The sequence below is a fragment of the Mastigoproctus giganteus genome, chromosome 13 (assembly GCF_048544385.1).
Source record: "Mastigoproctus giganteus isolate SK-2022 chromosome 13, ASM4854438v1, whole genome shotgun sequence".
NCBI classification, from domain to species: domain Eukaryota; kingdom Metazoa; phylum Arthropoda; class Arachnida; order Uropygi; family Thelyphonidae; genus Mastigoproctus; species Mastigoproctus giganteus.
This window is the reverse complement of record NC_143587.1, coordinates 90,061,598-90,077,643: the sequence shown is the minus strand read 5'-3', so window position 1 is coordinate 90,077,643 and position 16,046 is coordinate 90,061,598. Positions and strand designations below refer to the sequence as shown.

At 37.6% G+C, this 16,046-nt stretch overlaps 1 protein-coding gene across 9 annotated transcripts in view; it reads left to right on the top strand.

The window, feature by feature from the left end:
* The window catches only part of PMCA (plasma membrane calcium-transporting ATPase 3), a 1,183,542-nt gene that overhangs the window by 460,260 nt on the left and 707,236 nt on the right, over positions 1–16,046 (top strand). For all 9 annotated transcript variants that reach the window (XM_090387939.1, XM_090387938.1, XM_090387937.1 and 6 more), the window contains one exon: positions 1,083–1,268. In XM_090387939.1, the coding sequence (XP_090244065.1) occupies positions 1,083–1,268 (186 nt within the window). The remainder of the gene's footprint in view (positions 1–1,082; positions 1,269–16,046) is intronic.

Sequence of the window (16,046 nt, the reverse complement as noted above, 5' to 3'; positions counted from 1 at the left end):
TAAATCTTTGATTATTGCAGTCATTGTGCATATCTGTAATAAAAATGGTTGGAAGTGTTCCTCATTAAATACAAGAATTTTGCTTACAACAGGAACTTTCATACATTCTGTATTAGAAACTACTGTTGCTGGAAACATTGCATCAGGTGTTTCAAAACCTCCCAGGCTAGAGAAGACTGCTATATCAACTACCTTAAATCCTAAGCCTCAACAGTACATCCAGATACATGCCAAAGTATGTATCTGGATGTACCGTTGTAGAAAACATGGTTTATAGAAAATATCTTTATAAAAAAAAACACGGTTTCTATAAAGCTGTGTGCATTATAATTTTATTATGATTCTTAATGCTGAATGTAGTCTTGAATCCTCCTTTGTTATTCCATTCACCGCTTCATTGTTGTAATCTTCTTTCTAACTGGAAATGTTATTAACACTGGTGCTACTTTGCTTCAAGTAATCTATGACAATATAGTGGTTTTGCCACCTGGGACTCATTTGGGGAGGTCTGGATTTGAATCATTTCGAAAGCTGGGGGAATTATTTAAGGCCTCTTCAGTCAGGGCTGACTTAGCTAATCTGCAATGGACAGAGAAAGGTTGTTTGCTGTGAATCAACCCCAGGGGCTCACATCTGGTGAGTATGGGCTTGGCACACCCAGGGTCCTGAGCTGGATATCATCATTCTTCTCTTTCTCAGTGATTTCCCTCTACTTCTCTCTCTCTCTCTCTTTCTCTCTGGGTCACAGGATAAATCAATTTTTTTTTTGGATGGTGCAGCAAAAGCCTCAGGCTTCCTTGCATCATATGGCTAATTATAATAATAATAATAATCATTATGGACTTCAGTCCATACAAGGTGCATTTTAGCATGTGAATTATTCTGTCTTCGCAGAATGTTGTCAAAATAATAATAATTGGCAACTGTATATTTGCTAATGCAATGCAATAAATAAATAATCCCAATAACAGTAGCAACATTCTTGAGAATTATTTCATTATTTACATTTTTTTTTTATTACCTAATCTTCTATCAGCAAGTTATCATATGATTTCTTTTTTTTTTTTTTTTTTGTTTTTTAGATGAAGAAGGTGCAACATCAGGAAATTCCCACCTACTTAATGCTACCACTGCCAACACTCATGTGAATGAGCCTGTGTCTCCTGAAGCACCACGTAAGTCTCGGGATGAAGATACAAATCCACACAAGGAGAAATCTGTTCTGCAAGCTAAACTTACTAAACTTGCTATACAGATTGGCTATGCAGGTAAGTTATCAGTGCCATTGTATTTTGTATTGAGTTTAATCTGAACTGTAACATGATAGTGTTGATTTTTATCCTTAGTGTAAAGTTGGTGATCTTATTATACTTTTATGTCTTGATCACTTTCCAGTTTTTTGTAAACGTTCATTTGTCATATTCTTTGAAAAAAAAAATACACATTGCATTCCACAAAGATTTGGCTTAGAGAATATTGAGTATGTAGCTTTTGCTTAATAAAAGGCTAGAACTTTATGCTGGTCTAAAATGTAAACTGTATCTAGCAAAGTTATGAAATTGTGTTTTTCAGTGCTAACCAAATTTTTCATTTTTAGCAGTAATAGAAATGATAAAGTAAGCTCGTTATAACACTTTCGAGAGGATGAGCTGCAAAGAGCACTACAACCAGAGAAGCATTATAAATGGACTCTTGTTTTTGGGAGCTATTTTTAAGATTTCTTCAATAGTTTCGTAAACAACATCGATTTTTTTTTTTTTTCGATTTTTTTTATGAAGCAGTTAGTTAATATGCAAGTACAAAATCTGCATGCAAGCATTTTAAACAGAAGCACTACAGATGTTAAAAATGTGTGGTAATTAACAGGATTAATCATGGAACCAGAGGAAAACAGCATCAAAGTTGGATATTGCTATAAGTGGAGCATTATAACAGGAGTTTACTGTATTTATTTTAATAATGAAATTCATATTTAAATAGACACATTCTCTGTAAATTAGTTAATTTCATTTCACAAGTAAAATAAGTTTAAACCAGCTTTGTGAGTATTTGGAATGCCTTAGTTCAGATTCTAATTTTAGCACATGATTGCATCAGTAATTGAACCATCCTGCTATTACCAGTATGCCACTGCAGGAGTGTTCTTCAACTTGAATTATTAATGAAGAAAGATTGCAGTGCTCATTGAAACAGAAATTATACTCTTCCTTAACTTATTAAGTTAAAAAAGGGAAAATATGCCACAAGTGTTGTCTTTATTCATTCAATTGTGACAGATTTAGTAAGTGCCTGTTTTGTTTTCTGATTATTTGATATTTAAATCTGTTACTTATGGCACTTTCTAGCAGTTCAGAAAAAACAGTGAAGAAAAATAAACCAACAGTGTCTGTCGTAAATATTTTGCCACTTTGTTGAAATATAGTGTTTCGAAAGTATGTGCAAAAATTCTATACTGAGACATTCTGAGGTCGAAAATAACCAAAAAAGTCTTAAGGGTCTAATTCTCAGTGGTTGTTCAGGGCTATGGTTGTTTGAATTTTAAAAAAAAATTAATCATGGCACTACTTCACTTGAATGGTAAAAGACTAAATAAAAATAAGGAGATACATACTAGTAAAATGTTTTTATCTATACTGCAATTATCCTTCATCAATTTAAATATATGCCACCTTGTGTGGATGTATAAGTAAGAGTAAGGATGGCAACAATGTTTAACTTACCCAATCCATTCAAAAACTACAAACACCACAATCAGATCTCTTTGCAAGTGCAGTTTGCAGAACTGAAGCTTTTCTTGGTGAGGGAACACTTTTGTTCCTCTCATCACACATATTCCAACACATCTATATCCTTCTTAAAATGAGGCCTCCAGACCTCTTTGCACTACTCAACTTGTAGCATATACATTGACTTACAATGGTTTATTCACCTCCTTATCCTTATCCATATTTTCAAAATTCCTATATATATCTTTGACAAAATCCCATGAGCTGCCTGGCAGGCTGTCTGCATTGCTCAGAGAACTTCATAAATTACTGCACAAAATTAACCCCAGGTTTTTTTTCCTTCTCTACTACTGACATTAATTTTAGCCCATTGGCTTCTGGTTACTGTGTTTGTTTCTTACTAATCTAATATCAAAAAGATCTTACTGCATTTAATGTTAATTTAGCTCTCTATTACTCTATTCTCTTGTCAATTCCACAATCTATAATAAACTTTCTTCATTTCGTTTCTTCAATTATTCAAACAGAATAATTTCACTAGATTTCAAATCCAAAAGCTACTATTACCTGCATATACACACCCACAGAAATGGATAAAGAAAGATTTTACAAAGACCTATCAAATCATGTGACCAACACCCTTACCCATAATCTTCATCTCATTGGTGGTGACTTCAGTGCTCAAATAGGAAAGGACCTTTCCAGCACTAGTCAAAATATGGGTCACTGTACCTTTCATGAAGGCACAAATGAAAAGGGGCTCCTTCTTACAGAACTCTATAACTTGCATAACCTTGTAAACCTACACTGCATATTCCCACATAGACGAGGAAGAAAATGGTTTTTTCTTCCTCGTCTTCCTTTATGTTTTTGTTCTATTTGCGTGTTCCCATTTGGGAACACCCAAATGGAACAAAAACACGAATAGATAATCTGTTAATCAATGGTAAATGTCAAGATCAGTATATACTTCAGCCCCTATAACAGTGTAAAGATAAACTCAGATCATAGATAGTAGTAGTAGAGGCATGTGATGCAAGAAAGCAAGTATATGAGCTTATGCAGCATCAGCCAAAAAAAAAAAAAAATATCACACAACCATTCCCTCTAAATGTTTGTCCAATTCCTCCTTAAATTTATTTAACCTATCAACTTCCACAACAACAGATTGAAGTTTGTTCCAGCAATTAACGACCCGTTGGCTAAAGGCAAATTTCCGCACATCTATTCTACATCTGTCTTTCCTTAATTCGAATTTATGTCCCCTTAGGTTTGTAATCTGAACAAGTGGAAGAATCCCATCAGAATTCAGCATGCTCAACCCATTCAAGGCCTTATACACCTCAATCAGATCACCGTGCTGGGGCCTAGTCTGCATTGCAATTTGCAGAACTTAAACCTCTCTTTGTAAGAGGATCACTTCATTCCCCTCACCAATCTTGTTTCCCTTCTCTGTACACACTCAAGCAAATCTACATCCTTCCTAAAATGAGGCCTCCAATTCTCCTATATAATTAAACTGAAGACTCTGTGCTTTTCTGAAATTCTTCTGAATCAGGTTACGATCTTACTGCAGTCAGGTGACTTTTTTTTTCCCTTTTTTTAATCAAAAGCACAACTCCCTCCCCTGTTGTTGCCCTTCTCTGTACACGCTCAAGCAAATCTACATCCTTCCTAAAATGAGGCCTCCAAACCTGTACGCAGTACTCAAGGTGTGGCCTGACCATTGCCTTATTCAGAGGAACAGTCACCTCCTTTTCCCTGCTAGCAAAATTCCTATATATCATTGACAAAACCCCATGACCTGCCCTGGAAGCCTGTCTGCATTGCTCAGAAAACTTCATATCTAACTGAACAATTACTCCCAGGTCTTTTTCATTTTCTACCACCTTAAGTGCCCAACCCATTCAAGGCCTTATACTCCTCAGTCCAATCATCTCGAGGTGCCTAGTCTCCAGCCGCTGCAAATTGCAGAAAAGCCTTTCTTGGGAAGAGGCAACTCTACATCCTTCCTAAAATGAGTCCTCCAGACCTGTAAACAGTACTCAATATGTGGCCTGACCATTGCCTTATACAAAGGGATAATAACCTCCTTTTCCTTACTGGCAAAATCCTTTTCCTTCCTGTATATCATTGACAATACCCCATTACTTGCTCTGGTAGCCTGTCTGCGTTGCTCAGAAAATTTCATATCTGACTGCACAATTACCAGGTCTTCTTCATTTTCTACCACCTTAAGTGTAGTACCACACAGTAAGTACGTTTCTCTACAGTTATTTCTACCAATATACAGTACTTTGCATTTGTCAAGGTTAAACTTCAGTTGCCATTTCTCAGCCCATCTGCCCAAATTTTCTAGATTCTGTTGCAGTAGCACACTGCGATTAATGTCATTAACGATCCTGCCAACATTTGTATCATCTGCAAACTTCAACACTAAGTCTGATATACCTTCATCAATCTCATTGATAAATATTAGCATTAGCATTAGCAGAGTCATTTGATGCAAGAAAGCCAGCTTATGGAGCATGAGCCAAAAAAAAAAAAAAATAAAATAAAATAAATAAATAAATAAAAAATAACCACTTCCACTTCACCCCTCTGTTCGTTCGAAATACCTGTTCAGCTGAGCCTTAAACTTATTTAGGCTATCAACTTCCACGACAAGGGATGGAAGTCTGTTCCACCAACCAACCACCCGCTGGCTAAAGGCAAATTTCCTCACGTCTATCCTACATCTGTCTTTCCTCAATTTGAATTTATGCCCTCTCAGGTGATTATTCTGAGCTAGAGGAAGAATCCCATCAGCATTGAGCATACTCAAACCATTCAAGGCTTTATACACCTCTATCAGATCACCTCGCTGGTGCATAGTCTCCAGACACTGTAATTTACAAAACTTAAGCCATTCTTCGTAAGAGCACCCCTTTGTTCTATTCACCAATCTTGTTGCCCTTCTCTGTACTCGTTCCAGCATCTCTACATCCTTCTTAAAATGAGGCCTCCAGACCTGTATACAGTACTCTAGGTGTGGCCTGACCATTGCCTTATACAAGGGAATAATCACCTCCTTATCCCTGCTAGAAAAATTCCTATATATCATCGACAATACACCAAGAGCTACTCTTGCAGCCCGTCTGCACTGCTCAGAAAACTTCATATCTGCCTGCACAACCACCCCCAGGTCCCTTTCATTCTCTACCACTGTCAGTGTAGTACCACAGAGTTGATACGTTGCTCTGGAGTTGCTGTTTCCCATATGTAGTACTTTACATTTGTCAATGTTAAACTTCATTTGCCACCTCTCAGCCCATCTGCTCAACCTTTCCAGATCCTGTTGCAGTAGCATAGTGTCAGTAGTGTCCTTGACAACCCTGCCAACCTTCGTATCGTCTGCAAACTTGGACATTAAGCTTGATATACCATCATCAATATCATTTATAAATACAGAAAACAATAATGGACCCAATACTGAACCCTGAGGGGCTCCACTAATAACATTAGTCCATGATGAGCAGTGTCCATTGATTACCACTCTCTCTCTTCTCCCCCTCAGCCACCCCTTTATCCATAGCAGCAATTTGCCTCCAATGCCACACTGCTCCAATTTGTGCAGCAGTCTTCCATGCGCAACAGTATCAAAAGCCTTTCTAAGATCCAAGTATATAATATCAAAGTTATTCCCCGCGTCCAGTTCTTTTGTGACTACATCATAACATCCAATCAAATTGGTCAGGCAAGACCTGCCCTTAACAAAACCATGCCGTGTCTGAGCTATAACTGAAATCTTGTCTAGATGATCCTGCAGTGCTTCTTTAACCGGTGCCTCAATTAATTTTCCGGGAACAGAAGTTAAACTCACAGGTCTATAATTACTTGTGTCGCCCTTTGATCCTCCTTTGTGAATTGGGGTCACATTTGCACATCTCCAGTCCATGGGTACTTCCCCTGAGTCCAAGGAACCTCTCATAATTATGGCTAAGGGTTTGCTTACTTCCTTTGCTGCCTCCTTTAATATAACTGGATAGATCCCATCCACCCCAGGTGCCTTTCTTGTATTTATCTTCAACAATTTCTCCTCCACCTTACTCTCAATTATTACAAGATTATCTAGCTTACTGCCAGAGTTGAATACACCTCTGGCATTTCCCTCGCTGAATAACTCCTCATGTGTGAATGTCGATGCAAAATATTTATTTAGTTTGTTAGCTATCTGAGTAGGATCATCTACAGTTGACCCATTGATATCAAGTGGACCAATCTGATTCATCCCCTTCCTTCTAGAATTTACATAAGTAAAGAACTCTTTGCTGTTTTTCTTTGCATCCCTTGCCAAAGATTTCTCATAATCTGCCTTCGCCTGCCTAACCTCCTTTGTAACTTGATTACAGATCAACTTGTATCTATCATAGGCTTCTGTGTCACGTGTTAATTTGTATGTATCCCATGCATTTTTCTTCTCTGCCATATGTCTCCTTAGTTCATCTGACGCCGACCGGGCTAGCCGAGTGGGTAAAGTACCTGCCCGGCAACCCAAAGGTCGCGGGTTCGATTCCCGCCTCGGGCTTGGATCAAAGTACTGTAAAAACCTTGGGAGGTGCAATATGGCCACAGAAGCCGATGCACTAACAACTACCAAATCAAAAAAAAAAAAAAAAGTTAATCTGACATCCACTTAGGCCTAAACCTTGAACAATATTTCTTAGTTGGCATGTAAAGTCTAGTAGCTTCCCAGATAAGTTCTTTGAATGCGTCCCATTTCGAATTTGCTGTTGGTAACATCATCAGTTGGTCCCACTGTATAGAATTTAAATACTGTCTCAGTCCATCGTAGTCGCCTTTACGAAAGCAATAACCCTTCCCTTTACCCCTAATGGTAGTTACCTCTTTGAGTAAATCCCACTTCAGCACACTGTGATCACTGACACCTAGTGGTTCATTTACCTGCAGATTCTTAATGCATGAAGAATCACTACTGATAATCAAATCAAGAGTATTACTCCCTCTAGTTGCCCCCCGAACATGCTGATGTAGAAAACAATCATCCAAAAAATCCACAAAAGCCTTGCTAGTGTGTGAGTGACCAGCCCCCAAATTCCAGTCAATATCTGGGAAATTAAAATCCCCCATTATAAGACTCTCTGATTTACTGGCCCACTCTATTTCCCTGTACAATTTCGTATTATACTCATCAGAGTCATTAGGCCTATAGCACACTCCTATTCTCAATTTTGATCTCCCAATGCTTATGTCACACCAAACTGACTCGACACTGTACTGTCCAGCAATGTCAACTGGCTTCACTTCCTTGGATTTTATGTATTTCTTAACTAATAGCATAACCCCTCCTCCCTTCCTATCCTGTCTATCCCTGCTGTAGATATTGTACTCCCCAAATTCCAGTTCTGCATTTCTTATATCTGTGTGACACCACGTCTCTGAAATCCCCACAATATCTGCCTTTGATGTTTTGAGCAATACCTCAAATTCATCAAATTTATTTACTAAACTTCTAGCATTGGTGTACACGCAAGTATACATTCACCTGATCTTTTTCTTAGCTACCCTTACACAACCCATGTGTTTGCTTGTACCCCAATGATTCCCAGCAGTCTCTGAAATATCCTGCATCTTATTTTCCAGGCTGCGGCTCATTCCAATAGAAGCAGTGCAAGAATCACTTTCACCTCTGCCAGTGGCTACTATTAATCTATTAGTCCTTGTATCCCCCCAATCTAGCAGTTTTCCGACCCACCTAACACTGCCTCGATAGCATCAGCAAACATTCTTGCACCCTTTCTATTTAAGTGTATCCCATCCCTGTAGAAGCAGTCTCTCCTGTTAACAAGTACAGACCAGGCTGAAAAAAATTCTACCCCTTGAGCCTTGCACAATTTTTCCAGGGCCGAATTGATCGACAGGGCTCTCATCATATACTCCCTCCTATCGTGTCTCGGCAGAATTGCCGACACTTTCAAATTCAACCCTAATTCACGGCTTTTTTTCAACAGTGACCTGTACTTGTTAAGTAATTCCGCCGGAAAATAAGATGATATCCGCTCTACAACGTCATCAACCTTTGCCTCTGGCAGACATACCCTGGTCCTGTTCCACCTATCCTTTTTACAAAGCATGTTTCCCGTTTCCCTGACAATAGAGTCACCAACAACTACTAGTTCCTTTGGGACCAGCGCATTCTGCCTTGGGGCAAAACAACAGTGGACCCAACACCGAACCCTGTGGGACTCCACTAATAACATTAGCCCACGAAGAGCAGCACCCATTGATTACCACGCTCTGTCTTCTCCCACTTAACCATCCTTTTATCTATTGTAGCAATTTACCCTTAATACCATTCTGCTCCAGTTTGTACAGTAGTCTTCCATGTGCAACAGTGTCAAAATCTTTTCTGAAATCCAAGGTATCAAAATTATTTTTTGCATCCAGTTCCTTTGTAACCACATTATAATAACCAATCAAATTTGTCATACAAGACTTTCCCTTAACAAACCCTTAATTTCCCTTAATTCAGACAAACCCTTGCTGTGTCTGAATTATTGCTGCAGTCTTGTCTAGATGATCCTGCAATGCATCTTTAAACAGTGACTCCATTGTTTTAACCGGAACAGAAGTTAAACTAACTGGTCTGTAATTACTTGTGTCGCCCGTCGATCCCCCTTTGTGAATTGGGGATATATTTGGACATCTCCAGTCCGTGGGGACCTCCCCTGATTCCAAGGATGCTCTCAAAATTATGGCTAAGGGTTTCTCCTCCACTTTGCTCTCAGTTATTACAAAATTATTAAGCACCCTGCTACAATTTGATAACCTTCTAGTGCTCACTTTAAACTTTGCCTTAACGCACCCAAGCCTGCTAGCAAAAACTGTCCTAAATATAACTAGACTGAATTAAACAATCTTAGAAAAGCAAACAAATTCAAGCTAATAATAAAGAACACTCTCAAAAAAGAAGCATTAACAGACAACCTAGACAACAATTTTGATAACATAATAAATTCCATCCAACAAGCTGCAAGTCAATCCTTCGACATTACAAACTCCAAGAAGCTTAAAAGAGAATGGGTGTCCATACACAATAGTCTTGATTGAAGAAAGGAACAATCTCAAGCAAAGACTTAGGAAATGCAAACATCAGGATCTTCTGACCAGGTTACACACAGTAAATAATCAAATCTGTTCAACATTTAAGACAAATAAAGAAACCTAAATTCAGAATTACTGTCAGCGACTCGAAGACTGTCAGAAAACTCATAAAACCAGAGAAATATAACACAGCCAGATCATTAAGTAATAAAGAAAGAAAAAAACCTAGGAAATTAAGAATCAGAATCTGGGATGGAAGAACCATCGAAACCAAAAAAAGAAGAAATGGGAAAATGGAAAAAACATTTCCAAAACCTATTAAATCCAGCAATCCCCACAATCACAAAAACCTTACTCAGTATAGTAGTCCAGAATGTTCTCCCAATCAATTGTAACAGATTCATCATACAGGAATTTGAAAAGCATTACAGCAACAAAAGAAACGGGAAGGCAGCAGGACTCGACGGCATCACAGTCGAGGCCATTAGGTAGGGAGGAATTGCACTTAAAAGAACCACTCTTAAGCATATTCAATACAGCTCTGGCCACTGGGACTATTCCTTCAGAATGGAATGAAGGACTCATTATACCAATACCATAAAAGGTTAATCTCAATAGATCCGAAAACTACAGAGGAATTACACTTCTATCAGTCACGTTGAAAATTTATAACAGGATATTATTAAATAGAACAGAACCCCATATTACTGCTCTACTCTGCATGAATCAAGCTGGATTTCTTAAAAATGCAGTACTCTTGAATATATCCATTGTATTAGAAGGTTACTTGAATTAGCCAAAGACAAAAAAATATTCCATTGATTTTAAACTTTTTAGATTTCTCCAAAGCATTCAACTCAGTTAATTGGTCAAGGATGTTTGAAATATTAAAATTCTACAGAATTCCTGAACAAATTATTAAAGCAATAGCAGCATCTTATCAGGATTCTTTTGCTAGAGTCCTCATTAATGGTGATAAAACCGACAAATTTCCCATCACTTCATTAGTTCCACAGGGAGCCACCCTAGCTCTCTCTCTCTTTATAACAATCCTAGATTTTATTTTTAGGCTAACGGGACAAATTAGGGATCAACCTAGAGGATTCTACAGGTCAATTTTCCTTATGGGATTTGAGTTTTGCAGTCGATATTGTGCTTGTTGATGACAGCATTGCATTGGCACCAAAACATTTCGACACGCTTTGCCAAAATGCAGAAATCATTGAACTAAAAATCAATGGCAGCAAAACAAAAGTAAAAGATTTTCAATACCTAGGTGCATTTATAAGTGATTCACTAAATGACATGTAAAGAAAGCAAAAGGCTCTGCAGTTTCACTTGACTTTAAATAAAATATGGAAATCCCCTCTAATCATTACAAATACAAAAATAAGATTATATAATAGCACTAGTTTTTCATTATTCCTATATGATGTACAAACCTGGAATGTTTCTACCAAAAAAAAAAAAAGCTTCCAACATCATCAATAGCCTTAGAACTCTTCTAGGGTACTCCTGTAGTTACCATAATTACCAGTGCGAAAATTTTAGAAGAAAGTTTTCGGGAACCTTTTGAGACAACTCTCCAAAAAAATCAGTCAACTGAGAAGGCTTGGACACCATCTTAGACATCCGCCTGCAGCTCACGTTATTCTGCTTGCTCTCTACAAACCAACAAATTGCCATAGGCATCGAGGGAGACCCAAAATTCAGTTCTGGCAGTACATCAGCAAAATCCTTAATGAATCTGTACAACTATCTCCTACTGACATTTTCCAAAAAGCATAAAACAGAGAGACTTGGCTCTCACTCATTTAATAGACTTTCTTTGTATCAGATTTTTTATGCCAGACCTTCTGGTTAAATTTCTGTTTTTATGTATGCTGTTTCTCTATTTACATTGTATTTTGTAGATAAACTATGATGATGACTACCTTGACTGTGGTACCATGCAGCTGATATGTTATTCTGGTATTACTGCTATCCATTTACAGTTCCTTGCATTTGCTAATGCTGAATTTCATTTCCAACTTCTCAGCACATCTGCCTAATGTGCAGGATGGTTAATATCAGTAACCAGGGTATGCAGTAGCTTATCCTGACTACAGGTAGTTCCCGACTTTACAAGTTAATTCGTTTCTAGCACACACTCGTAAAGTGAAAATTCGTAAAGCGGAAATTTATTTCCCATAGACATAATGTTAAAAATAGGGGTTACGTTCTCAACAGTGAAATTAGTTAACTAATTATTTTATGTTTAAACAATGATTGATTTATCCAAAGAAATGAAAACATAGCCTGTAAAATCAAGAAAATTATAATAATAAATAAATTTATTTATTTTATTTATTATTTATGACTTACAGATGTTAAAGAATGTTTATTCTTCATCATCATCAACTAAATGCACACTCGTTGATAGCTCATTATTGGCTCGGCGCTTGTTGGTTTGTTGCACATGCATAAGCATTTTTTAACGGAACGCACAAATTGCAACTAACACGATTTGCGCGGAGTAACAAGTTTACGAAGCTTAAAAATAAAAGAAAAAAGGAATGAAGAGAAGATTCTTAAAATTCATATGATTGAAGATTTTAGTAAAGGGGAAACACATTTCACCATAATAATGTAAAAACCCACAGAATTTCAGTTCAATATTATTGCAAATGCAATAACATTGAGTTTACTACCCATTTGTGATTGCTTGCAGTAACAGAAAAGTCCAATAAACTGGAAAGTGCAAATTGTTTTTATTGTTTTATGGTAGTGACCTCCAGAAACGTGCTTTAGAAAAATATAACAAAGCCGTTCAAAATTGGTTCTTATAACAGAACATATGATAACAATGAAAGTGTAGTGCATTTTAATGATTTGAATTGGTAACTAATACAATTTACACTATAAAAACGATCTTTTAGAGAGTTATATAGCAAAAATTTCAACTTCAGAGGTCGTAGAACGAATTACTAAAAAACGCGTCATTGGGTTCACATTACGATATTTTCACGTTACGATGTTGTCTCTGGAACAGATTAATATCTTAAAGCGGGGTAACTGTATTGTATAGCTATGCATGTAGTTTGAAATGCGGTATTTATGAACGTTTAACATTCATTTTTTGCAATTAATGTTCATATTTCTGGGAACTCTTAAAGCGAAAACTTGTAAAGCGAGAACTGCCTGTACTTTCATTAACCATCTTGCCAAGCTTTGTGTTATCTGCAAACTTAGACATTAAGACTAATATGACTTCATCAGTATCATTAATAAATAAATAATAATAATAAAAAAACAACAATAGGCCGAGCAGTAAACAATAATGACATTAGTCCAAGATGAGCGTTGCCCATTTATAACCACTCTGTGCCTTCTGCTACTCAACCATCACTTTATCCCTAGGCAGAAATTTACTCCTAGTGCCAAGCTACTCCAATTTGCAAATTAGTCTTTTATGGGCAACATTATCAAAAGCTTTTATGACATCAATGTATTTGATATCAAAATTAATTTTTACATCCAGTTTCATGTTACTACATCATGGTATCCAATCAGACAAGAATGTCTCTTCAAAAATCCATTCTGTGACTGCTGTATAACTGCATTCTTGTCTAGATGGTTCTATATTACTTCTTTAACCAGCGACTGCATTATTTTTATGGAACAGAAGTCAAGTCTACAAGTGTGAAATTACTAAATTTCACATGTTTGCCTACAATTACTAAATTATAATAAAAGGATTAAAGGTCAATAATTAATAAATTATAGGCTTTTGAACCCCCTTTGTGAATTGCAGATACATTTCTACTATTACTTCCTGGTTAGCTTCTACTATTACTTCCTGGATAGCTTCTACTATCCAGGGATAGAATTTTTCTCAGCCTGGTCTGTGCTTGTTAACAGGAGAGACTGCTTCTACAGGGATGGGATACACTTAAATAGAAAGAGTGTGAGAATATTTGCTGATGCTATCGAGGCAGAGTTAGGTGAGTTTGAAAACTGCTAGCTTGGGGTTGGATACATGGACTAATAGATTAATAGTAAACGCTGGCAGAGGTAAAAGTGATTCTTGCACTATTTCTATTGAAATACAATTGAGCAGCAGCCTGGAAAACAAGGCAGTGGGAATTTCCAGGACTGCTGGAAGTCATAGTGGAACAAGTAAATACATGGGCTGTGTTAGGTTAACTGAGAGTAGAAACAGGTGCATGTATACTTGCATGTACAGAAGTGCTAGGAGTATAGTTAATAAATTCAATGAGCTTGAAGTGTCAAGACATCAAAGGCAGATATTGTTGAGATATCAGAGATATGGTGTCACACAGACATAAGCAGTGCAGAACTGGAATTTGGGGAGTACAATGTGTACAGAAAGGATAGACAGGACAAGAAGGGAGGAAAGGTTATGCTGTTAGTTAAGAAACACAAAATCTAAGGAAGTGCATCCAATTGATGTTGGTGGACAATGCAATGTTGAGTCTGTTTGGTATGACATAAGCACTGGGAAAGGGAAAAATGAGAGTAGGTGTGTGTTCTAGACCTCATGAGTATAATGAGCAGTTGTGCAGAGAAATAGAGTGGGCCAGTAAATTAGAGTGTCTTATATTGGGGGATTTTAATTTCCCGGATATTGACTGGAATTTGTGGGTTGGACACTGACACACTGGCAAGGCTTTTGTGGATTTATTGGATTATTGTTTTCTACAGCAGCATGTTCGGGAGGCAACTAGAGGGAGTAATACTCTTGATCTGATTATCAGTAATGATTCTTCATGCATCAAGTATCTGCAGATAAAGGAACCGCTATGTGGCAGTGATCACGGTGTGCTGAAGTGGGATTTACTCAAAGAGGTAAACACCATCAAGGGTAAAGGGAAAGGTTTTTGCTTTCATAGAGGTGACTACGGTGGTCTGAGACAGTATTTAAATTCTATACTGTGGAACCAACTGATGATGTTACCAACAGAAAATTCAAAATGGGAAGCTACTAGGCTTTTCATACCAACAAAGAAATATTGTTCAAGATTTAGGCCTAAATGGATGTCAGATGAACTAATTAGACATGTGACAGAGAAGAAAAATGCATGGGATACATATAAATTAACATGTGACACAGAAGCCTGCAATAGATATAAGCTGGTCTGTCACCAAGGAGGTTAGGCAGGCGAAGGCAGATTACGAGAAATCTTATGTAAACTCTAGAAGGAAGGGGATGAATCAGATTGGTCCATTTGATATCGATGGTTCAACTGTTGATGATCCTGCTCAGGTAGCTAACAAACTAAATGAATATTTTGCATCGACATTCACACATGAGGAGTTATTCGGGGAGGGGAATGCCAGAGCCGTATTCAACTCTGCCAGTAAGCTAGATAATCTTGTAATAACAGAGTAAAGTGGAGGAGAAATTGTTGAAGATAAATACAAGAAAGGCACCTGGGGTGGTAGTAATAGTAGTAGTAGTGGCATGTGATGCAAGAAAGCAAGTGTATGAGCTTATGCAGCATCAGCCAAAAAAAAAAAAAAAAAAATCACACCATTCCCTCCAAATGCCTGTCCAGTTCCTCCTTAAATTTATTCAACCTATCAACTTCCACAACAATAGATGGAAGTTTGTTCCAGCAATTAACCTCCCGCTGGCTAAAGGCAAATTTCCGCACATCTATTCTACATCTGTCTTTTCTTAATTTGAATTTATGCCCTCTTAGGTTCGTAATCTGAACAAGTGGAAGGATCCCATCAGAATTCAGCGTGCTCAACCCATTCAAGGCCTTATACACCTCAATCAGATCACCGTGCAGGTGCCTAGTCTCCAGCCACTGCAATTTGCAGAACTTAAGCCTCTCTTGGTAAGAGTATCCCTTCATTCCCCTCACCAATCTTGTTGCCCTTCTCTGTACATGTTCAAGTAAATCTACATCCTTCCTAAAATGAGGCCTCCAGACCTGTACGCAGTACTCAAGGTGGATGGAATCTATCTAGTTATATTAAAGGAGGCGGCAAACGAAGTAAGCAAACCCTTAGCCATAATTATGAGAGCTTCCCTGGACTCAGGGGAGGTACCCATAGACTGGAAATGTACAACTGTGACCCCAATCCACAAAGTAGGATCAAAGGGAGACACAGGTAATTACAGACCTGTTAGTTTAACTTCTGTTAAAGGGAAATTAAAGGAGGCACTGGTTAAAGAAGCATTGCAGTATCATCTAGACAAGACTT